This window comes from Aspergillus bombycis (assembly GCF_001792695.1).
Source record: "Aspergillus bombycis strain NRRL26010 chromosome Unknown contig00214, whole genome shotgun sequence".
NCBI lineage: Eukaryota > Fungi > Ascomycota > Eurotiomycetes > Eurotiales > Aspergillaceae > Aspergillus > Aspergillus bombycis.
This window is the reverse complement of record NW_019170216.1, coordinates 1-23,570: the sequence shown is the minus strand read 5'-3', so window position 1 is coordinate 23,570 and position 23,570 is coordinate 1. Positions and strand designations below refer to the sequence as shown.

General features: G+C 52.8%; 11 protein-coding genes across 11 annotated transcripts; 3 read left to right on the top strand and 8 right to left on the bottom strand.

Moving 5' to 3' along the window:
- Positions 1–283: 283 nt before the first annotated feature.
- ABOM_011863 (putative homogentisate 1,2-dioxygenase) lies at positions 284–1,605 on the bottom strand (the record flags this gene model as incomplete). Its single annotated transcript, XM_022538991.1, has 5 exons — positions 284–433; positions 494–1,096; positions 1,171–1,345; positions 1,411–1,433; positions 1,486–1,605. 5 exons carry the CDS (start codon positions 1,603–1,605, stop codon positions 284–286), a joined length of 1,071 nt encoding a protein of 356 aa, XP_022383086.1.
- A 754-nt stretch (positions 1,606–2,359) lies between these two features.
- ABOM_011862 (glutamate carboxypeptidase) lies at positions 2,360–4,578 on the bottom strand (the record flags this gene model as incomplete). Its single annotated transcript, XM_022538990.1, has 3 exons — positions 2,360–2,416; positions 2,471–3,738; positions 3,807–4,578. 3 exons carry the CDS (start codon positions 4,576–4,578, stop codon positions 2,360–2,362), a joined length of 2,097 nt encoding a protein of 698 aa, XP_022383087.1.
- A 470-nt stretch (positions 4,579–5,048) lies between these two features.
- Positions 5,049–6,901, top strand: ABOM_011861 (putative efflux pump antibiotic resistance protein; the record flags this gene model as incomplete). The annotated part of the gene is made up of 5 exons (XM_022538989.1): positions 5,049–5,786; positions 5,837–5,972; positions 6,022–6,384; positions 6,436–6,537; positions 6,594–6,901. 5 exons carry the CDS (start codon positions 5,049–5,051, stop codon positions 6,899–6,901), a joined length of 1,647 nt encoding a protein of 548 aa, XP_022383088.1.
- A 777-nt stretch (positions 6,902–7,678) lies between these two features.
- Positions 7,679–8,660, bottom strand: ABOM_011860 (taurine catabolism dioxygenase TauD; the record flags this gene model as incomplete). Its single annotated transcript, XM_022538988.1, has 2 exons — positions 7,679–8,490; positions 8,582–8,660. 2 exons carry the CDS (start codon positions 8,658–8,660, stop codon positions 7,679–7,681), a joined length of 891 nt encoding a protein of 296 aa, XP_022383089.1.
- Positions 8,661–9,195: 535 nt separating this feature from the next.
- ABOM_011859 (gluconate 5-dehydrogenase) lies at positions 9,196–10,092 on the bottom strand (the record flags this gene model as incomplete). The annotated part of the gene is made up of 1 exon (XM_022538987.1): positions 9,196–10,092. One exon carries the CDS (start codon positions 10,090–10,092, stop codon positions 9,196–9,198), a length of 897 nt encoding a protein of 298 aa, XP_022383096.1.
- Positions 10,093–10,373: 281 nt separating this feature from the next.
- On the bottom strand, positions 10,374–11,333 carry ABOM_011858 (alpha/beta hydrolase; the record flags this gene model as incomplete). The annotated part of the gene is made up of 1 exon (XM_022538986.1): positions 10,374–11,333. The coding sequence occupies one exon, from the start codon at positions 11,331–11,333 to the stop codon at positions 10,374–10,376; it is 960 nt and encodes a 319-aa protein (XP_022383095.1).
- A 564-nt stretch (positions 11,334–11,897) lies between these two features.
- ABOM_011857 (uncharacterized protein) lies at positions 11,898–13,184 on the top strand (the record flags this gene model as incomplete). Its single annotated transcript, XM_022538985.1, has 6 exons — positions 11,898–12,082; positions 12,160–12,271; positions 12,328–12,370; positions 12,420–12,515; positions 12,568–12,957; positions 13,009–13,184. 6 exons carry the CDS (start codon positions 11,898–11,900, stop codon positions 13,182–13,184), a joined length of 1,002 nt encoding a protein of 333 aa, XP_022383092.1.
- A 513-nt stretch (positions 13,185–13,697) lies between these two features.
- Positions 13,698–15,305, bottom strand: ABOM_011856 (flavin-containing monooxygenase; the record flags this gene model as incomplete). The annotated part of the gene is made up of 1 exon (XM_022538984.1): positions 13,698–15,305. The coding sequence occupies one exon, from the start codon at positions 15,303–15,305 to the stop codon at positions 13,698–13,700; it is 1,608 nt and encodes a 535-aa protein (XP_022383091.1).
- A 660-nt stretch (positions 15,306–15,965) lies between these two features.
- Positions 15,966–17,036, top strand: ABOM_011855 (SDR family NAD(P)-dependent oxidoreductase; the record flags this gene model as incomplete). The annotated part of the gene is made up of 6 exons (XM_022538983.1): positions 15,966–16,014; positions 16,086–16,446; positions 16,498–16,610; positions 16,668–16,690; positions 16,749–16,801; positions 16,847–17,036. 6 exons carry the CDS (start codon positions 15,966–15,968, stop codon positions 17,034–17,036), a joined length of 789 nt encoding a protein of 262 aa, XP_022383094.1.
- A 58-nt stretch (positions 17,037–17,094) lies between these two features.
- Positions 17,095–18,834, bottom strand: ABOM_011854 (Zn(II)2Cys6 transcription factor; the record flags this gene model as incomplete). The annotated part of the gene is made up of 1 exon (XM_022538982.1): positions 17,095–18,834. The coding sequence occupies one exon, from the start codon at positions 18,832–18,834 to the stop codon at positions 17,095–17,097; it is 1,740 nt and encodes a 579-aa protein (XP_022383093.1).
- Positions 18,835–19,165: 331 nt separating this feature from the next.
- ABOM_011853 (anoctamin family protein) lies at positions 19,166–21,598 on the bottom strand (the record flags this gene model as incomplete). Its single annotated transcript, XM_022538981.1, has 5 exons — positions 19,166–20,428; positions 20,477–20,908; positions 20,963–21,251; positions 21,313–21,469; positions 21,517–21,598. 5 exons carry the CDS (start codon positions 21,596–21,598, stop codon positions 19,166–19,168), a joined length of 2,223 nt encoding a protein of 740 aa, XP_022383090.1.
- Positions 21,599–23,570: the final 1,972 nt, after the last annotated feature.

Below are 23,570 nucleotides of genomic sequence, written 5' to 3'. Positions count from 1 at the left end.
TCTCTCTCTCTCTCTCTCTCTCTCTCTCTCTTGGGTGAGAGAGAGATACGGGGGGGGGGAGAATGACTTACTGCCGCATTCGAAGGAGACACTGCCTGGTTTGAAGGCGTCGGAGCGGCCGCCGTAGTCGCCGTAGACGAGACCCATTAGCTCCGAGGCCGCGTTGCGGTGGTAGTATGGTGGGCGGTAGGTGTCTATTGTCAGCCGGATAGTTAGTATCGGGCTCCATGTTATGTTAAGACAGATGGGGGGAGAGGGGGGGGGATGCGTACTGGATGCGACGTCATCGCGGGGAGAAGATAAGGAAGTCGGCGAGAGGGGCAGTCGGGTCGCGGGATCTTGCGGTCAGGACGCAGAAGATGGAGGGGTCGATGTGATCGACGGAGATAGAGCCGACGTTGACGAATTTCGTCATGTCGTATTTGTAGGGGACCTTGTGGCGATGGTTAGGGGGTTACAGTTGGATAGGAAAAGTAAACGCGACGGGACGTACATAGTTACCGTGCCAGGCCACAACGTCAAATGGGCTATGGTTCTGCGTGCTGGCGAAGAACTTGCCCCCGAGCTTGTATACGATCTCCCATGCCTCCTGGCGGATTTCATACTTGGCCACCGGGGTGAGGAAGTCCCGCGTGTTGGCGAGGCCGTTGGCGCCCAGTGGGCCCAGTTCGGGGAGTTCATAGCAAGAGCCCCAGATTTCGAGGATGTAACCGCGAGAAGGCCCATCGGGAACCTCGACGCGGAAGCGGATGCCGCGTGGGATCACGACAATCTCACCCGGTTGGACGAAAAGGGGACCGAATTCGGTCTGGATGTCCAAAGCGCCCTGTTGGGGCACGATGAGCATCTCCCCGTCGGAATTCACAAAGGCTTTCTGGGTCATGCTGGTGTTGGCGGTGTAGACGTGTGTGGCGAGGCCCTCGCGCAGAGTCGGGTCGCCAGATCCAGCGACGGTCTTCAGACCGGTGACGAAGTCTACCGGCTCGTGCGAGGGGATATCGAATGGATGCCATGCCAGCTGGGTGGGGGAGACGTGGACCCGCGGGTTCAAGGGCAAGAAAGTGGCCTCAGTGTCGGGGTTGTCTGGGAGGTTGGTCTGGGTTGGGGCCGCGGGTTAGCACGAGACGATGCCAGATAGCCCGTCGGAGGGAGGGAGTCGAATGCACATACAAATCCTTGGTGGGCCACCGCCGGACGAGCACGGTAGAGCCAGGCCTTCTTGTTCGCATGTCTCGGGGCCACAAACGCCGTGGCGGTTACCTGCTCCGCGTACAAGCCAAAGCGTACATGACGAGGACTGTTCTGTCCGTGGGGAATCGTTCCGGGCACCGCCTCGGAGATAAATCTGCTCGATGTAACGCACCGACATTAGCCGATTGAACCCCTCCTGGGAAGGACCGGATTGCGTACGCGTTCCCAAATCCAGCTTGATACTACTGAGGGTTAGATTTGCCGGACAGCAGAGGGAGAACGAACGTCGCATACCTCATAAGGGTCATTCCGGCGCGTGGAGAAGGAGGGAATTTCACCGTCCTTCTGTGTCTCCGCCCAGTGGAAGATCTTCTGATATTCCTGGGGGTCGGAGAGATGGCCTACGGAGCCCATGTTGAATGTCGATTAATGCGGGCGGAGGTTGAAGGCAAAGAGAGTGATTCTCGAGAGAACGGTAGTTGCGGTGTTGCTGTCCAGGACGATAGCAGTCCACCGGGGGGACGACAGGCTCTCATATACTGACCATGGTGGGGTCGCATGACGCCTCCTGCAGAAAGACACGAGAAGGACCCCATTGCAGGCCAAGTGTATGGTGCGGTGTACACTCGATCAGCGTTGTTCCTCTACAATTTTCGGCAAATCAGCCAGACCTTCTGTTGCCGAGCCTCTCTCCGGAGAACTGGATGGCAAGTGGAGACACCAAACTGATCGCCTCCACAGTCGATCCAACCTCCACACATTTGATGTGAGGTCTTGGGTGACCCCACATGACTCAGGTCTGAGTAACGGTGGGGAGTCTTGTCTAAATTCCACTGAACGGGATTGAAGGTATGCCTCACTGCCGAGACATCGAACTCAGGGGAAGGGAGCACAGATCCAGGGAAACACGGCAGGGAAACAAGTCAGAAGGGTAAAATTGCGGCATCCGGCCAACCAGTACGAGTTACTTGAGTTACGCATGGAACACAGGGTATGCAGCGATGACGAAATTATCACGAACTAACGGCAAGCTTGCGTCGGACGGTGGATTCAGAACACCCCGAATTAGGGCCCTGCTCCATCACATGTTACACCGAACAACCCCAGTAGCAATTATCATATGGGCAGCATGAAACAATTAATGATCAGGGCAAAACAAATATATATATCACTGAAGAACATCGACAGCCCTGTTGAGCTGATTTACGATCTTGTCGCGATATGCCTAAACAACAACAGTGAGTATGGGGTCAACTTCAGATCCAAGAAAAACACTTACTGCAGCTAAGGTCCAATTCCCAGCAGCAATAGCATTCATTAGGCCAGGGAAAGGCTTTGTCTGAAAGTAATACGGGCCAGGCTGAATGATAAGATGGTGGCCTCGATCACCCACAGGAAGATCTGGATCACCCAGGAGACGCTCAAAATTGGTATATATGTGATTGACGGACTGGACCTGAGCAAGAAGGGTACCGTTCAAAGCGGGTTGTTGTTGCACTTGGTCGGTAAGCGAGTCGCTATATGCGTCAAACGCCGCCGAAGCCTGCGCGAAATCATCGATCACCGCCTTAAGCGACGTCAGCTCGAGGTGTGACGACAGGTTTGCTATGGCGCTGAGTGATTCGAGGCCGTACTGGAAGACGGACGCATACGCCTGGACGCGGTAGGGCAGAATCGCCTCATCTGCAAGAGATGTTGCCAGCTGTAGCCAGATCTTGGTGGTCGCCAAATGGTACTCAAAGCCGGGATCTCCGTATTGTTCCATCCAGGCATACGAGTCGAATAGTGAATGGTACGGGAAAACAGGATCGGTTGGCCCACGCGAGAAGCCAAAGTCCGCAACTGAATATCCATATGACTGAAAGGCTATTGCGTCGCCGCCGGTACCCAGACCAAGCTCATCCCCCCAAGCCTCGAGGATGGTTTGTACCGTGCCGCCTTCCTCTCGAGGGGCTTCCACTTGGCCGGTAGCATCGTGCATCGCTCGTGCCAACAGTGGGCTCCCTTGAGCATGAAACTTGGTGCCTGCGCCTGCAACGACCACATTTAAATATGCCGCAAGACTACTGTTCATCTGGGACTCATTTTCTGTGAGCCATGGGCGCGACCCCACCTGGCCGATCTCTTCGCCCTCCCAGCTGGCGAGGATGATGGTTCGTAACGGCTGCCAACCTTCTTTCAGGGCCGTTGCGAGACTTCGTGCCACTTCATTCAGTGCCGCAGATCCACTGTTTCCATCTCCCGCACCCGGACCCCAGGCGTCACGGTGATTTCCAAGAACAATCACCTCCTCTGGAAAGGCGCAGCCGGGGATGGTCCCGATAACGTCATGGATAGGGCCGACCCAGCGACGCGGGTTATTATACACGTTCACGACCACGTTCTCCGGCGAAGGCCCGACATTGTACGTAACGTCGTGCGAAGTGAGCGCGCCTCCTTGCCACCTGTCATTGAAATCTGCTGCTAGGGGGCCATGGCCATTGAGGGCGCGCAGCATCGGAATCGCATCGGCGTACGAAATGGGCATGGCGGGAATCCGATCAGACGCTGCACAGAAGTGGTTAGAGAAATCAGATATTCTAACGCAAACTCACAAGGATCTTGAGAATACCTACAGCATGCCCCCAGTGATCCTCGCTCAATCAAAGATGGGGGCCGGGCTGGCCCATCCGGGAATGGTTGATATCCATTCTCTACAATAATCTCGCCATCCATTTGAGGATCAGGGTAGATCAGCATCCCCGCGAGACCCCTCTCTACGGCGACTGCTTCCTGGTTCGCGCGGTGATACGGCAGATTGTATTTTTTCAAGACAGCGGATTCATACGTAGACTTGACCAACGCGATCTTTCCCGTGATGTTGATGTTTGCACTCACCAGATCATCGTAATCCTCTTGCGTTCCATAGTTGGCGAATATATACTGGGCGGTGATATTGCCCTCCCCGGCACACGCGAAGAAAGCCGGAATAAAAGGTGGCTGTCCATCGCCAGCTGTGGGGGCGTTGTCCTCAATCAATGGCGCTTCATAGACCACTGGATCTCCCTCGCGTGCCGTGTCCAGCAGCGCGACTCGATGTTCATTGTTCAGCGTCAGGTTGGTGCTATAGGATTTCACACGTGTGTTGGGGAGGCCAATGGCATCCCACAACTCCTGGGTCCACAGCGCCTGTTGGAGGCCCTGTCCTGCTACATGGGACCCGTTGGTGTAGTAGCGAACCGATTCGCGGATTCTCTCAGCATCAGGGACCGTCTGGACAAGATTGCGCGCCGCTATCGACGAAAGATTTTGTCTGCTCTTGCACTCCTGGAAGCCACTGGTGTCTAGCCGACTGCCATAGACACCAGAAACAGCCAGGAATATGGTAGCCAAGCCCGCCCAAGGCATTGCTTACTCGGTTGAGAAATAGGATTAAAGAGAACAGAGGGGGGGGGGGGGGGGGAGGAGGCTACGACATGAAAGATGCTGCTGCAAAAAGAGAGAAATCTAGGTCTTATAATAATCATATATAAACTATGTTCACGCTGAATCCCTTGATGCCTCGCTAACAGTTTTACAATCCCGAAGATCCCATATCACGGTCTCCGACACAACGCAGCAAGGGGGAAACTTAATAATTACTCTACATGCATGCCCGGGCTGGCTGATGGTGGAAGATCGCGAAGATCTTATCCATATTTTTCCTTGTGCATGAGGCTACTGACTTGTGCAGGCTGCATTTCTCAGCCGCAAGGGGTCACGCCCGAGCACGTAATTCCAATGATAAAAAGGAGACGATGGTGGGATTCGCGCTCTATGAAGCTGCTTGAGACACACGGAGGACATTTCACAGCAGCGGTCTCCTTCTGTTTTTAGAAATGGCGCCTCCGTCCAATTCTCAATGGGACGACGCCGAGAGAACGAATGAAGAAACCCCTTTTCTCAAAGATTCCAAAGATCACCAATCTCACATCCTCCCGCGGAAACAACTCCTTGTCATCATTCCTGCCCTGGCTCTGATCCACTTCACCTCGTTTCTGGATCAAACAGCCCTATCCACCTCACTGCCTGCCATCGCAGCCGGACTAAACACCGGCTCGTCCATCTCATGGGTCAGTGCCAGTTTCCTCACGACGAGCACCAGCATCCAGCTGATCAACGGCCGGCTGTCCGACATCTTCGGTCGCAAGACATGTCTCCTAGGCGCGTTGACAATCATGACGCTGGGCAACCTGCTGGGCGGATGGTCCCAGACCCCTGCGCAATTGTATGCAACTCGAGCGTTGAGCGGCCTGGGTGCCGGAGCGCTCAATGCGTTAGTGCAAATTGCCATTTCTGATATCACCACCCTGGAGCAACGCGGATACTATTTTGGAATCCTGGGAGTTGCAGTGGCTCTGGGGAATGGTCTTGGTCCGGTCGTGGGCGGCGTGCTCACAGAAAAGACCTCCTGGCGCTGGGCATTTTGGTTCGTGTGTCCGCTGGCCATGGCGGCCGCCACGTACTTTGGTCTTGTGTTCCCATCGTCTGGCATGTCCGACAATGTCCGGACGAAGCTGCGCAGAGTGGATTGGTTCGGGGTTTTCACGAGCATGATGGCTATTGTGCTGATCCTGGTCAGTGCGACAGCGCTGCGCTACTACATGGAAATTAACACATCTTTTAGATCCCTGTCTCTCAGGGAGGCACCGCAATTCCATGGAATTCTCCTATCATCATCGCTATGTTAACGCTCGGAGCGGCGCTCTTCGGGCTCTTTCTGATCGGAGAGTGGCGATGGGTCGAACTGCCGCTATTGCCCAGTATGCCGTCCATCCACGTAGATTTCATCTCGCATGCTGACGGTCCAAGTGCGCTTATTGAAGTATAACTACTCCACGAACCTCCTTCTGTTCGTGAACATCGTGATCGGCTGGGTCTTCTGGGGCAATCTCTTCTATATCCCGCTGTACTTCCAGAACGTCCGCGGATGGAGCCCGGGAACATCTGGCTCCTTGATCCTGCCGATGGTGGTGGCGCACGGCATCACCTCGGGACTGAGCGGGCTCATCATCTCGTGGACAGGCCGGTATAAGGTCGTCATCAGCACCGGCGTCGGCATGTGGATGATGGCAGCAGCGGCCAAGTCATTCTATACACAGCAGACCCCACTGTGGATTCTGGAACTCGGAGGGATCTTCGAAGGCATCGGGGTGGGATGCTCCTTTCAGCCCGGTATGCCCATCTTATCCCCCACAGCAGAAGCAGACTAACCCAAGCCTGCAGTCATGGTCGGCCTCCTGGCGGGGTCCGATAAAAGCGACCGTGCGGTAGTGACAGGGTTCCGCAACTTCATCCGCGACATGGGCGGATCCGTCGGCGTAACAGGTTCTGGTTCAATTTTTTTCCCAACTACCCTGTTTCATAGCTAACAAAAGGACCAGTGTCCGGGGCGATCCTCAACAACGTCCTCCACAATGACCTCAGAGGACGATTCAGCGACGCAGTCATATCCAAGATCACGTCTTCCGCCTTCGCCTCGCACGATCTCAACCTCACCGATGAGGACCGGGAGCTGATCTCTAATGCATATATGCACGGCTTACGCGCTGTCTTTACCGTGTTTGCGGTCTTGATCTTGCTGTTTTTTGCGCTGATATTGTGCATAAAGGATTATGGACTAGCTGGCAGGACGTGTGTTGAGAGCGAGGAACACGCTGAAGGGCAGAGATACACTGATTACACTGACTAGAGGCTTGACTTATGAGGTATTGATGCGATGCAGCCTGTTTACGAGTCCTGATGGTTTATTGCTTTGCTTGGGTATGTTTTGGCGTGCTTTTATATCTTGATGTACGTTGGATGACTTGTTCCTTCGGTGAGACCCCAGACTTTGTGTCAACGGGAAGAAGATCATGATAAGGACGACATCATATCAGATTCATTGTTTCACGTAGATTTATATAGATATCATCATGGGCAATAACTTTGGAATAGTCTTCGGAGCTCGTCCGTATAGGGTTGGACGGTTAGATAGTGACCACAATGAGCAAGAGTTGCGCCTAGTCTAAATATAATCATCAGTAAAATAAGAAACCCTAACCTCTTGAACGAAAGCAGAGATTGTGAGGCTTAAACAGGGCCAGCAGTAGGAATCTATTACACTCCTCTGGTAACGGCAATATACTATCTAGATGCGATTCCAGGGTATTCCGAATCTACGATCTAGAGTTATCCGGCCTTTTGGCCTAGTTGGGAGCGTGTTTTGCCTGAATCGCACGCCCTCACATCCCTCCAGAAGGCGATCCTCATACTTTAGATTATAAACAAGCGACAGTGAATAAACCCCACGATAAACATACTTCACGTCAGTCATTCAGTTCATAAACCTCCACGCGATGCAACGATCTAGGTCTGCTAAAAGAGTAACCAGTAGTCGGAACCAAAAAGAATTAACCTATAGGGGTAGAACAAAAGTGATGCAAGAATGATTAATCACAAAAGCCCCCCAGAACATAAATCCACCACTCTAGTCTAGACCAAACGGCCTGGCATCCCATCTCACGCGCTTCAAATGTCTCCGGGGGTCCTTCACCTGATTGCGACCATGCAACCACCGCCTGTTATCCATGATGACGATGGAGCCGCGCGGCATCATCTCGGCTGTGAGATGCACGACCTCAGACTGCGCCTGCGGGCCCAGCAAGACAGACTTGAGCTCTTCCAGCGCCAGTCCCGCCTCGCCCGTCAAGGGAGTGAAGATATCCTCTCTGAAGCGGAGCGCCAGGCTCCCGGATGCCGGGTCCGGAGCGAGTAGACTACCGACAATGGACTCGTCCTTGTTGTCTGTTTTCCGGAACTCCGGCGGCACGGTAATCAGGTAGTCTTTCTTTTGGAGCGCAGCTCGTGTCGACTCCGAGAGGAGTCTGAGGAGATTGTCGACTTTCAGCACGGAGAGCGTGCCGCCGCCGCATTGGTCCGGATGGAGGACTTGCAGCGCGAAGAACCGCGGCGGGGAGGCCTCGTAGCTGCAGTCGGTATGCCAGGGGAACTCATTCATGGTTTCTGACCGCGCCTGGTGGTCCGGACATTGGAAGACCGTTTGGCTGGGCCGGATATCCCAGTACCAGCCGCGGTGGGCGGAGTGGGTGATGGGGAGTCCGTGGCCGTGCCATTTGTGCAGTCCTTGAATGAGACTTGTCAGGTAGTGGGAGTCGTTATCGTCAAAGTTGAGGCTGATTTTCAGAACGCCAGCGTCCTGTAGGTGGCGCTGCACGCTGCCCACGTGCCGTTGCTCTTGGGCTGAATCAAGCCTCGGGGCTTGAAGATATGGGATATTGGCTAAGCTTTCCGTTAGCTAAATTCAACTTAATCAAGGATAAGCTATACTAAAAAAAAAAAAACAAAAAAAAAAAAAAACAAGCTTACTTACCTAGCGGCGAAAGTGCAGGCGCCGACCGTATCGTCGTCCCCAGTGCACCATGGTACGCTCTGGTTAGGGTACGCAACATCTTGAACGATGGTATGTTGTGTACTATATCTCCGAATGATTCTGGATGGGTTTCATGTCTAGCTCGTGAGAACAAGCTATATAAGTTGTTTCAATCAGCCGAACGCCTCTCTCGCGCAATGCTGTTCCACCTTACCCCTTGCTTCAAGCTGCCGATTGCTCCATCGCTTACAGCGGAGGCCTACGTATCCCTCGCCCCATCGACAGCGTAGGAATGGCTTGGCATGATGATGGGTATCAGAAAAAAACCCCAGAATATCTGTAGAATGTCTTGTCAGCGACGCATGTGACCGCTTTGGTTCACTGGGAGCTGAAAAGGGGTGTGAGACGAAGCAAGGGAGGCCGATTATAATTTGATAATAGAGCAAAGTTGGCTACCGAATGCGCAGATCGAAGGTTCTTGAATATGACTTCAGATTGGGTATGTACATGAGATCATTTCCCGGCGAACCACTATCTGATATGTATCTCCAGAATGTTCCAAAATGGGATGTGCACTTGGCAGCCCAAGGTGCGCTGCCATGTAGAAGGCCCCGTCAGAACTGGTTCTCAGGTCGGATCAACCGCTGACCGACCTCCCCATATGCACCCTCCACCTCGGTGATCGTCGTACCCTGCACCCAGAAACCCTTGGCGTTGGCCCAGCTTGTCGGTGACGCCACTGCCGCTGCGATCGCCCATGCAACATCCTCCGGCGAACTCTTGAGCGTGTGGGGCTGCGTGGTCGCCTCCAGCCCTTCCACCATGGAGGTCAGCGTGAGCCACGGCGCGATCCAGGAAATGGCGATGTTCGCTCGCGTCACCTCTTCGATTAGGGCGGTGCTGCGCACAAGGCCCAAGACCGCATGCTTGCTGGCGGTATAGAGCGGCTGCGAAGGCACAGGGAGGTAGGAGCCCGCGGAGCCAACGACGACGATGCGGCCGCCTGCTTCTCCCTGCTTCATGTGGTGGATGGCTAACTTGAGACCAAACACGACCGAGTTGATGTTGACATCGAAGAGCTGCGTTGACGGGCGCCGAAGCTGTCCTTCCTTCGTTTCATCCGCCAGATAATTGTAGCGCGCTTGACGATTCAGCTGGGCTTGTCGCTCGGCATCTTGGGTCTGGAGCAGTGAGATTTCGGGGTTGATGGCTGCGTTGCACACCACGAGCTCAATGGGCCCAACGGTGTCGATGACCCACTGGAACAAGGCGATCTGTTGATCCCAGTCGCTCACGTCACAGGTCTTGTATGTAGCTTGCCGGCCGATGGCCTCCACCGCACTTTTTAGTGCATCCTCGTGTAAATCCACTAGCACTACGCGGGCACCGTGGCGGGCCAGGAGGCTGGCCGTGGCAAACCCGATGCCACGTGCGGCGCCGGTGACAATAGCTACTCGGTTGGAGACATTCTCCGTGAGAGCGTCAGGGTTTGGTCGAGGGATGGTCGTCATGGTGGTTGAGAGGTAGTGCGATTCGTGTAGGGCACCAAGAGTTAGGGGCCATGTCGAGTACTTATGCCAATGCTATGAACGATGGCCCACTTGGCTCTGCGTATTGAATACGCTGGGGAGCCTCGGCTAAGCTTTCGAGAAAAAGTATAGCCGTTTTCATTTGTAAAAGAATATCCAGATGTCGACGCAGTATATGATGGCAAGAATCCACTAGCCCACACTACGAAACTATAATCCATGTCTCCACACGTACCAACCAGCTCTGTCACCTCGTTCGTTCCTCATAATTCCTTAATCGCGCTATAGCGATTCTCCATGGCTCTCCTCGTAAAGCTACCCATGGGCGCCAACCCCTCAAAGCCATGCGGCAGCCCGGGATACATATGAAACTCAACAGGGATCCCCGCCTTCACAAACCGAAGCGCATACTCCGTATCTTCCTGCGCGAAAATATCCAGCTGTCCACAATCCATATACACAGGTGGCAAGCCGTCGACGGATTCCGCCCTCGCCGGCGCCGCATACTGCTCGACACGCTCTGTGCCGACATCCTTCCCCAGATAAGCCGTCCAGCCCGTGACGTTGTCCTGGGGCGTCCAAAAGGCCAGATCCCCCGCATGGTCCTCGACCGGCCGGTCATCAAGCATAGGGTACACGAGGATCTGCTTGGCGAGGGGCGGAGAGAGCCCCCGGTCGCGCGCCATCAAGGCAAGACCCGCCGCCAGCCCTGCGCCAGCACTCTCGCCCATAACCGCGATGCGATGAGCATCGATCGACAGCTCCTCCGCATGGGCGTATACCCACTGCAGACCAGCCCAGCTATCTTCGATCGGAATCGGATACGGGTGTTCCGGGGCTAGCCGGTAGTCGATGCTCAGGATTTGCACGCCAGACCCGGCGACATACCCAACCAGCATGCCTTCCAGTTCCTTGACTGATAGTGAAATGAACCCGCCTCCGTGCGTGTGTACCACGGCGGGGGCTTTCACGTCCCTGTCCGGCCCGCGCTTTTTGCGGTAGTGGTGGATGGGGACTTGGAAATCACCCGATGGTGTCGGGGCGTAATAAACAAGGTGCTCCATATCATCCGGTATGACTGTCTTCGGGGAGTTCTTTGTGATAGCTGCCATCATGTTTCTTCTGGCAGCAACATCGTGGACGGCTGGTTTGGCCTGCTGCCCAAGCTGCTGCAGGATCGGGCCTGCGACTTCGGCAAATTCGGGGTCCAGTTGGAGAGGCATTTCTGTTTCTCTGGGTGGGTTGAACACGCGGTGTTGTAATGTAACGCAAAAGAGAGATTTAGTGAGATAGTCGTGCAAGCATTAGGGATCTACAGGGGGTTATTAGTACTGCAACGTTTTGTATAGGCAGTCACCGATGCAGGGCTTCATTGGTGCGCATGCGCGCCCATTGTTTCTTCACGGAAAGACAGGTCATCCGAACCGAGTGTCCCTTTTCCATAGGCGTGTCGCATTCCTTCTGTCCGGAGGGCGACGATATGTCGGTATACTACGCCCAACTCCCGTGCTCCGGGCCAGATCCACAGTGGAGCTTCATCAGTCAAATGTGGGGACGCGATCGGCAGTGTCCTTTTAGGAAGTTGACAGCGAGGTGGATAATCCACGTTGGGGGGGATGCATAGACTCTGAATCTGCGTTGGAGATATAGTGGCTACGGAGTAAGTATAGAACAAGGAGGGGCATGAAGTCAAATGACCCATGGCAGCCCTCAGAGGGAAGATCCAGCCTCAATGAACACCACTGCTTGTTTGACATCGTATTCCACATTGCCAACCAATAATAACAATGGCCTCCACTCCCTCTTTTGATGAACTTCCCTCTGTGCCAGGGCATCCTCCGAGTAGGTGCTCCTGGGGCATTTTCGACAAAGATGGTCAGAAGGACCTCTACGGGACGTTGAACTTCATCACCCCAGACGTCGTGAAATCCGCTGCCACTGAGATCTGTCAGGGTGTCTCTGTCTCCCTCAAGTGCGTTCCAATGCGCTATTTTGCGATGGATTTATGCTAGGGCATAGACACTGACTATAAATGTTATAACTGTTTAGCTGGTCGCTGGGAGGTATCAAGAGCAAGGGGCACTTTCGCAAACATCTTTCCCATCGCGTGGTCAAACTGGACGATCCCGCCACTGGGCAAGGCTTTGGCTTTGATGATGAGGTCGGGAGATCTGGCTGTCTACTCTGTTATTAATGGAGATAGCTGATAGACTGCAGGTGGACTTTAACACCCAGGGAAGCAGCCAGTGGGACAGTCTCTGTACGTTACCTCTCAAGTCCCTGAATATACAACGCTAAAGAAAAACAAGGCCACTTCCAGCATCTCCCCTCTGGTCTATCCTACAATGGGTTCAAACCGACGGTCGAAACCCTCGAAGCAAACAACGACCTCCCAACCCTAGATCGTAAGCGGCAACCTCATGCCCAATCACCAACCCACTATCTAAACCAACACAGACTGGCACGCCCGCGGTGGTCTCACGGGCCGAGGCGTCCTGATTGACTTCACATCCTACGCCGCAGCCAAAGGAATCCAATACTCCCCCTTCTCAGGTTTCCGCATTAGCGCCGCAGATATTGAAGCAGTTGCAGCCCACCAAGGCACCACCTTCCAACAGGGCGATATCCTCATCATCCGATTCGGAGTAACAGAGGCACTGGGCCAAATGAACGGGGACGAACAATCAGCCGCCATGGCTCCATTGCGATGCTCTGGAATCGAGGGAACCGAAGATATGGCACGTTGGCTGTGGAACAGGCAGTTCGCTGCCGTTGCGAGTGATAACATAGCTGTGGAGGCTATGCCGCCGATTGTGAATGGGATAGAGCGACCGCCGACCGAGCTTGGTGCGTGTGATCTGATCTATGGCTTCTGTGTTTAGTGGCTAATTGGGACAGTGTTGCACCAATGGTGTCTTGGATTGCTTGGCATGCCTCTCGGGGAGCTGTGGGACCTCAAGGCCCTGGCGGAGGAATGTAAGAAGGCCGGGAGGTATAGCTTTTTCTTAACCTCGGCGCCGTTGAACGTACCCGGTGCTGTTGGAAGTCCGCCGAATGCGCTGGCTATTTTGTAACTTTGGGGTGATGGATACTGCCGGGCTGTTCTCTCTACCCCTGATCATTCCATCAGCAGAGAACAGCTCTACGGTTCACCGCAGTAAACTATCCTAAGAGTGGTTGATGTATGTGTGGTGGTTCTGCTTGCGCTGATGCCAGTGATGCCGGTGCTGAGTGAGGCCCGCGGTAGTAGATACAGACAATTGTTAGCATCACTCTGTATATATGATTGAGAGATTAGGAAAGGATCTGTCATCCCTTGCCTCCGTACATCAACCGAAGTCCAGGTTAATTAAATCCAGTTATTTGTCTTCTCTTGAATAATCTAGATGGTTAGTGGTTCCGGGAATTGGTCCTTACGAGTGTATGCCAAATATCATGCAAAGCCTGCAATAGGCGGGATTGCCCTGGGAATACTGTTTATGTATCGAGTACAATTAATGAGAGAGGCTAAGGCCTGGTTGGTATATTACAAAGTTGTTTGAAGAGTACCTGCAGTGTACATACGATTGCCAACACAAAACAATAACCTACAAAGACTGAGTCGAAAAGCCCTCCCAGCTCTCAAGGGCATCATTGCACTTCTGCCGCCACCTCGACATGCCGCCCAGATAAATCAACGGCTCCCGTCGCTTCCCCGGGATATTAGCGCCCATATACCACGAGTTCGTCTTGGGATAGAGCGTATTCTCGGACACCATCCGAACCTCCTCCTTCCACCCCTCCGCAGCCTTGGCCGTGGGCACGACAGACGCCAACCCCTCGTCACGCATCTTCGCAATCACCCGACAGATCCAGTCGACCTCCATCTCAATGAAAGGCGGTCCGTTGGCCAACGACGTCGGCGCCTGCGGTCCATAAACCAGGAACAGATTCGGCGCGTCGGGAATCATCAAGCCCAGATGAGTAGTCGTCCCTTCCTTCCATTTCTCACTCAAAGAGACCTGGTTCCGATCTTCGATCCCCAGATCCAGCAAACTACCTGTGACGGCATCGTATCCCGTCGCAAAGATGACGACGTCTAGATCACGATGGCCGTCGGCCGTGACGACACCGGTCTCATCGAACTCCAGGATCGGGGCCTTCTTCAAGTCATGCAGCACGACATTCTCCCGATCGATCATCTCGTAGTAATCCTGCTCCAGACTAGGCCGCTTAGTACCGACCAAGTAAGTCTGCTTCAACGGTGCAACCAGATCCTTCTTCTTCTGGTCCGTCATACGAGCTCGAACGTGCTGTACCCAGTAATCATAAAAGATCGAGTTGGCCTCCTCATTCAGAAGGAAGTCATAGTAGTTCGAAACCAAGAAACTATACCCACCCCGCTGCCAAAGCTGATCGAAAAGAGCCTTCCGCTCCTCGGGCGAGGCCGTGCTCGCTGCCTGAGGCTTGGTATTATGTGGAAAACCCGTGACGGATTTATAGCAGCGGTCGAAGATGGCGTCGTAGTATCCTTTCATCATTTCGGACTCTTCAGGGGAGATGTTCCGCTGTTTCATGGGGAGTGCGAAACAGGGCGTGCGGATAAACACGGTCAATTCGCAGTCTTCCTTTGCCAGTTCCTGGACGATTTGGAGACCTGAGGCTCCGTTGCCGACAATGCCGACCTTCTTTCCCGTGACGTCGAGTTTGTCCGGGTATGCAGCTGAGTGGACTAACTGGCCCTGGTACTGGTTCAGACCGGGATAGTCGGGGAAGTATTTCTTGTAGGATGATCCCGTCGCGGCGATGAGGTACTTGCACGTTGCCCTGATGCCGGTCGATGTTTGGACGATCCATAGTCCACTCGCCGAGTCGAATTGACACTCTGATACAATCGTGTTGAAATAAGTATCTTTGCTCAGCTCCAGCACACGATCAACGTGTTCAAAGTATCGTCTCAGCTCCTCGACGCCGGGGAACCGTTCACTCCAGTGCCAGTCCTTCCATACGGCGGGGATATTGAACTGGTAGGCGGGCATTTCGCTATCCACACGAGCCCCAGGGTAGCCATTCCAGTGCCAGACACCGCCGAAGCCGCTCCCTGCTTCGAAGAGTTTGGTCGTGAGGCCCATCTCGCGGAGGCGGTAGAGGGCATTGCAGCCGCCGAAGCCGCCGCCGATGACGACCGCATCAAGTTTGAGGTCCGTTCGGGTCATTCTGAGAGTAAATCGAGGGTTGATGTCACTTGTAAGAGACGTGATGGGGTGAATTGACTTGCAGAGATCCGGTAGCTGATGGCCACGGTGCTCCTTTTATCCTGCCGAATGGAGCTGATCTGGGATATACCAGACATTCGCAATTGTCTCTATACGATTCACGGGCCGGTAGACGGGACCATCACATCCGGATGCTGCAAAAGGCCTCAAGATGGTTGCCGTCCGAAATAGGAAGTCGACGGCGAGACCGCCAGTGGAATCTTTTAGTAAGGATCGACATGGCCACAAAATGGATCCACCTTGGCATTCGGCTGAAGAATAGGAATCCGTACAGTACGTACCTTCCAGAGAGAGCCATGAAGACATGATGCTTCCGACGGTTCCGCTAACCGTGAATGCAGTGTACTACAGGAATGGATGTACAGTACATCCAGGCTCGACTAAGCCCGGTTCAACCCTCACACATGGTTTGGCCTCGGAATTTTGTGTCTCCGAGGCTATGGCAATTAAAGCTGGTGGCTGTAGTTTTAGGTAACACTGGCGTGACCCCGCAGTGGGCTCTATAAGAGTCGCCCATTAAGTCCCCGAGGTCGTTATAAGACTTATAACCGTAGATCATCCAGGGAAAATCAAGGTACTCACCGATAGATACTAGACACCATGGCCTGCAAAGTTACGGGAACCGCTTTCATCACCGGCGCTGCCTCGGGTATGTACATACAATCATTGCTATCGAGCTAATGCTTAGGGTTGAACGGGCGAAGACTGAAATCGATACAGGAATTGGCAAAGCAACGGCACTCAAATTTGCGGAACAAGGTATCACGTCCTTGGCCCTGCTGGATGTCAACCTGGCTCAGCTGGAGGCCACCCGCGATGAGCTCCGCAGCACCTTCCCCCATGTCGAAACCGAGATCCTGCAGGTCGATGTCACCAAGGAAGCGTCGGTAGACGAAGCGATCCGGAAGACTGTGTCTCGGTTCGGTCGCATTGACATTGCTGTGAACTCCGCCGGGATCAGTGGGATGCCCACCAAGACGCATGAGCTAAGTTTGCCGGAGTGGCAAAAGGTCATTGACATCAATCAGACAGGGCTGTGGCTGTGTCAGAGGGGAGTCATCCAGCAGATGTTAACACAAGAGTGGGTTTGGGAGTTGCCTTTTGAACCAGTGTGGTTTCGCTGATTTGTTAGATCGCGAGGCGTCCGTCAAGGCCGCGGAGTAATCATCAACCTGTCGTCAATGTATGGTATTGCTGCTCCTCCGGCAAGCTTCGGAATCATCCCATACACTGCTGCCAAGCATGGTAAGTTCCAATGAGATCCATGGCGACGTAGCCCCTGTGAGATGCTAAGAGAACCAGCTGTCGTAGGAATCACCAAACTGGTATGTGCCATGCTCTATCTGCCGTGATAGTCCTTGGCACGCAGACTCACAATCATAGGACGCCAAAACGTACGGCAAGCAAGGAATCCGTATCAACGCCATTTGTCCTGGGTATGTGTCTTCTCTCATTGATTACGTCCAACACTAATGGTCCAGTTATGTGGACACGCCTATCATCCGCGCGGCGATTGAAAGCGGCACAATGAACAGCGAGTTCGAGAACACTCCTTTGGGTCGTCCCGCCGACCCTGAAGAGATTGCGGACTCCATCCTGTATCTTGCTTCACCGATGAGCAGCTTTGTGTGTGGTACCGCGCTGGTGGTGGATGGCGGATACACGGTGTAAAGCGGGACGGGCAATTGACTCGACGAACACAGGCAACTGATGGTCACCTGCAAGGCAGTCATACTAGCATAATATCATAGTCAGCCTCGTTAGCAATCTCCTCCCAATGAATATCGACGCCAGGCGCAGATGCTCGTCGTTGCCACAGGATCGTAACGATTTCGCACAATGATTGGATGTTCGTGATTCCGTGCCGGCGTTTACGATCGAATAAAGCCAGCATCCTCTCTTGTAGATCCGGTCGGCTGCATTCTGCGGCGACCACGAAGCCGGCCCAATTGTAGGCACATCCACCCTTTCGGTGGGTGACTGCCTCGGCGGCTTCCAGCTCGTGTACTGCTTTCTCCACGAGGTCTTGAACGTCTTCCACGGGAACACGGCGAAGAGAACGGCGAAAGTAGATAACGGTGGCGTAGTAAAAGGAGTTCAGAGCATGTTGGATGACAATCGACTCGGGTGTTTCCTGGAAGTGCAAGCTGGGAAATTGGAGGTAAAGCTGCAGCTCCAGGTTGTCCAGTTCCGCAGCGGTGGTCTGGCTAGGTGACTCCCTGAGGGCAGATAGGTGCGCTAGAAATTGTACGAGTGACTGTGAAACACCATGCGACCGCTCCAGATAGTTCTGGACGTTCGGAAGCTCTTTCAGCAATCCCACTAACTGAGCCGACATTCGGAAATTGCACAGTGAGGAGAGAGACAAGTAACTCTGGAGTAAACGTGCCGCGGTTGGTGATTGTAGCCACTCGCCATCAAGCTCATTTTCCAACATGCCTAGTCCCCCAAGGACATGGGCTCTCCATCGGCTGCGTCGGCCAGACATGGCTTCAGCCGCGATACACGTCAGCACAGCAACAAGTGTTGTCTCGTCTAGTCGGCTTCCAGGACGAAGGTTCTGCCGCAAATGCTGTAGGGCCTGCTGGTCATGCCGAACAGCAAGAGACTGGTACTTGAATTCGCTGCGAAGATGATAAAGACTAAATGCGGAAGCTGCACACAATCCATGGAAGACAGCACGGTGCATGTTTGACTCCGATGCGGAAGAGTTCAGTCCCTTGAGAGCCAGGGGCATGAAAACAGTGCGACACGGGTTGTCCGCTAAGTCGACCAGGAGCAGGTTTCCGCTGAGGAAGACCACCCAGTGATGGATCAATTCAATTTCTTGGGGAAACATATTCGTAGGGTTCAGCGAGGATGAGATGTGTGTCCTCTCTACAAGGTGCGCCTGGATCTTGTCGTTTGTATCTGCTGCGCATCGCCTCCGTCCCATCTGAGATAGGTTTCGTGTTGTTTGGCCACTCTCACCGAGGGCATCTTCGCGGAGGACGCATTTCGGAAGCCCCGGAAAGGGTCGGCGTTGCACCATCAACGGTGCATTGGGCGACGGTGATAGAGATAGATCAGGTTGATATGGGAGGAAACCGTTGAAGCTCTCCGTTGATGACTCGCGATGATTGTGGACCCGTATATTCCGACTCGGGTCCTCCGATACAGAGACAGAAAAGACTGAAAACGGCCCTCGCTGAGCGATCGCTTTCCCCGGAGAATGATCCAAGTCACTCAAAAGCGCTTTCACGGCCGATGGCGACAGTTCGGACGTTGCCCTAGTTGAAGAGCGCAGTAACCGACGCTGCGGTGCAGCTCCCGAGGAATTGGTCCATCCCAACCGCACACCGTACCCTTGGCACGTCCGTCCACTGCGACGACATCGTTGGCAGTCGGGTCGCTGCTCATCGCATTTGACGCGGCGAGATCGACAAGTCCAGCAGCCGGTGAAGGTCTTCGAACGTGGTTTAGGGGTCATGGTGGCACAACCGTTGTGATAGATGCGGAATTTCTTCAGGGATAAAAGTCCAGAATTAGTTCAAGTTAGTCAAGGGTCCAAGTGGATCTTCATTATTTTCCCCACACTCTTGGCAGGGACCAATCTGGAAGTTGGGGAGAGAAAACTCTTTAAAAAAAAGTTTCTTGGAATAAATCGAAACTTTTTCATTGCACTAGTGAACTGTATATCGTGGGATCACACTTGGTACGGTCATAAAAAGAATCTACTCGCTATGCTCATGTCATGAAAATCCATGCAGTGTCAGGCTTATATACGCGCAGGTTTCTTCTTCATACATGCATTTACTGCTTTACTGCTCCTTCTTCGGTTCCGGCTTAACCGCCAATGCACGGATCATGGATGTACCGACATGCGCCGATTCCTTCCACCCTTTCTGGCGCATCCAGAAACGTTCCGCCGGGTCGGTGCCATGCCGGGACCATGTACGAGCATCATCCTCGAGTGAGGCCCGCGTGATTTCGGAAACCTCCTGGGACTGGTCCACATACGGCGTGGTTTCCTCATCGGTTTCATCGTCACTGCTCCTAGATTGCAGAGTCGACTCAAGGAATCGTTTCCGCAGCAAATAGCGCTCTGTCCGTTCCTGACGTACGTTGGGGGGTTCCATTTTGGCGATAGTGGCTCGCACAGCGTAGCGCACCAGTAGGTAAATGTGCTCGCAGAAAAAGATTGTGAGCAACAGTGCCCATCCCTTGATGGATGTTGGCTGTCCGTTCGGTCCTTCGTGGCCGTTGCTGAACATGTAGACGAGAGCCGCGCTTGTAATACTTCCGACCCAGGACAGGAACCCTAGACTGTCCAGCCAAGGGCCAATGGTATCGGCACGTTGAGGCGATGGCCTTTTGCACTCCATACAGATCTTGAAAAAGTCGGACCGCAGTTCAACCCAATTATTGACCAAGAACGAGACCGGCACCAAGGGCCAGACAGGTGAAAACAGTGCCAGGTACCCAAATTGAATACACATCTCCCGGAGATCATCGGTCACGTCATAGTCTTCCATCTCAGCCTCATTACGTACCCGCTTGAGGAACTGGGCTTCCTCAGGCGCATCCTCGAACGAAACCTCGGGAGCCTTCTTCTCATCCGTGTTGCTATCCGGCTCCGCTTTGCCCTGGCGCTTTTTGTATTCCTTATACTTCTGGAGGCCACGCTGCTTCAGCATCGGAACTATCGTTTCCTGGGCGAAATTAACGACCTGGGCGGTCACTGTGAAGTAGATGACCTGCTTCTTTAGACGGCCCGGATCGATGCTGAATTCGGCACGTGTTGTTATCGCATCTTTTTTAGAAACGAATGGACGAACAGTCACGTGGAAGATATCGAGATACGGCACGATACTATGAGCGAAGGGGACATACACAAACGCTGTCAGAAAAACAGGCAGGTATGAGGTAATGAAGTTGATCACAAAGATCTTCTGCGTCAATGCTACATCGTACGCGCCCTGGGTCTCATAGTTCTCGTAGTCATTCAGCCTGGTCGCCACTGACACAAGGACGGTACTCATCGTCGGAATTAAAGCAGAGAGCAGGATGGTAGGAATGAAAACCTGATAAGTCAGTCGGCAGTACATCAACAATCAATGCATGAGGCTCACCAAGTATGTCTTCAGCGGTCCGTTGTATATCTCGGAGATGAATATCTCAATGGCGAAGCATGTTGCAATGATCACACCCAGGGCAATGGTGGCAACGAGTGCAAATGGCACCTGGAGAAGCTGTGTCTGTAACCGCTTCGTTGCGGGATATACACCTCGAATTTCGCCCGTTTGCTCGTCCCGAACTTCCCTCTCGGGTTTGAATTCCCGTCTTTTCTCGCGCAAAACTGAGACCCCCTTAGATTGCCATCGGCAGCTGAGGTCCTCTTCCTGCCGTTTCCAGTATTCAATGAAGACAATACACCACAGGGCATTTCCAATGGTGTAAATAACTGAAAAAGACCCCAGCAATAGCCAGCAAGAGAAACCAAAGATGGCGGGGAACATCAAAAACTTGAAATACGACTGCAAGAACGCGAAGTAGAAGCCAACCTGCGAGAGCTAAGTCAGCATCAAAGACCAACATAGAGAAGCACTGCCACATACACTTTCTCCGAATGTGTTCCGTATCTGGTCGAGGTCTTCGTTGGACAAAAATGTCTTCTTGCTCCAGTCTCTCATGCATTGCTTGTTGGTCTTCTCATCATGCAGTGGGAAGATGGCAATTACGTTCTCCCACTCTCCATGTTTTAGGGTAATTCCAGCGCCACCCGCTTCCCGGGGCACAGTTATCATATGGTGGATCACACGCAGGCGCTCAGATTCCGATTGCGGCTCGGCAGAGGACTCCGGTTCGGGTTCGGTATTGCGGACACCATAGAGCCAGTCGCGAATACTACAAAATCAGAACCACTCAGAATGGTACATACGAAGGACACGGCGCGTGGGATCCTTACCGTGACTGATAAACAGCGCGTTGCAATTTCTTTGTCCTCGAAGCCCGGACAAACACCAGCACCGACGATTCATCGCCTTCTCTCACTTCCGTCTGTAATCCTACCTCAGAGAGTCGACGGAGCAGCAGTTCCAGCTGCTGAGATGCTTTATCGACATCTGAGATGGTCAATCTGGCTGTCTCCAGCGGAGCGCGACGAACATACCAGTATCATGAAAGCTGTAGCGGATGACGTAGTCCACATGGTTGTTATGAGGCAACTCCTTTTGATGGGGTTGGGAAGCCATTGAGGATGGATCGTATATCACTACCGTGGCAGCAAGCGAAGGCGCGCTTGATCTGACCGTCCTGTGCACAATTCCTTCGGAAAAATCGCTGGGAGCGAGAAGGGGGCTCTTAAAAGGTTCTTGAAACTGCTTGGGGCCTGCGATGACGACGTCACGGCCAAAGCTTGTCGTAGGGTTAACCCTTGGATTGTGTGGCTGAGTCCAGATTAAGTGCGAGGTCGGCGATCAGGTCCGGCACAGCCACTCCATCGATCGAGCCTTACCTTTTTTGATGACCGCAATTCAAGATTTAAAGATGAAAATCAGTAGCGGGCATACTTGAATCAGAAGTCCCGACGGGTATTCCATGCGTGTCCAATTGCCATGCATGAGCTCACTGCACATCCTGATGATCCAATCTGCAGCCAATGTATGCCAAGACAGTGCTAGTAAAGTCCTAGCTATTGTGCTTCTGTTCTGTAGGTTCAATATATGGATATATTACATAACATCGCCCGGATGGTCTAGTGGTATGATTCTCGCTTTGGGCTATAAAGTGCCAATCTGCGAGAGGCCCCGCGTTCGAATCGCGGTTCGGGCCACTTTTTTCAACTTGATCCACTCTACCAGTGGTTAGTTGGCCAAGTTGTGTGTGTTACTTACTGTTTTGTTGTTGAAACAGGGGGGGACGGTGACTACTAAATGCGTGGCCATTGTCTCGATCAGAATAACTGGATAGCAATCAACCCTCATAATATCATGATCTCAAGCCTTCAGTGTTCGGGGTCGACTACTAGACCCAGCCGAATTATAAACATCTGACTGCGGTAGACACCCAGCCCACAGTCCATCAAGATGGGAACTAGGGATCAATGTATGTGTACGGTAGTGTTAAACCTGTGACCGGTCGGTATAGCCCTATGTATGCCTCTTGTATGGGTACGGTGCGTTGTCCATCTACTACTGGTGATACTAGGAACCGCAAATAAAATTTAAATGTAGACTGGAGGCTACTCTCGAGTGATGATTCAGGTTAGAACTCGAGATATATCTTGTAGTACACACAAACTAAAACCAGAGAATATTGTTACAGACCCTTGTCTAGCGCCCTTATCCTAGGCGGGAAAACAAGGCAGAATGATAAGCTGGGGAGCTTCAGGAGCGACATCACGACAACCAGAAAAGTACTTATGTCAACCAATGACCCCGGGTCACGTGATAACGCTAAATGGTATACCATCGATCGCTGAACGATATACAATCTGGTATATTGTATATCAATTATATACCAGCAAGATACCCAACCAGTTATCATAGGAGGACAGCAGGATATATAAGGACACTTATTCATGTACTTAGTTTAGTTCTTCGTGATCAATCGCAATTGTTACTACGGAGTTACCTTTGCAAAAGTAAACGCCAGTCTCAACTCGTCCGCACTCTCTAACAACCAAGTATACGTACTTAGTTGGCCTGGCCTTCCATCTTAGGACTCATTGTACCTCGCACCCCCGTCGCTACCATTTGGACCACCTCGGGTCATTCGCTGGTCACCAGTGGATTCCGGTTACCAGGTAAGTCGTACCACGGTAGCTAACTGGCTGCAGAGTCCTTGGACGGATACCCGGGCGTAACAAATATATATACACAACTTCACTGTTATACTATATTCTTAACTACTAGTACCACCCTAGATCGAAAAGGGATTAGCAAACATACCACATAACAACCTTCCATATGTAAAATGATACTAAACAAGACTTGTATGGGGAATTCAACATAGGCAAGGCCATGTTATAAGCAGATAGGACGGTATGGTCATTTGATCGATATGGACGTGTTTTAGGTTTGATATACAGACTGTATATTGAAATAGCGAAGATTCACTTCACCAGCGCCCGGATGGTCTAGTGGTATGATTCTCGCTTTGGGCTACATAGTACCAATCTGCGAGAGGCCCCGCGTTCGAACCGCGGTTCGGGCCCTTTCTTTT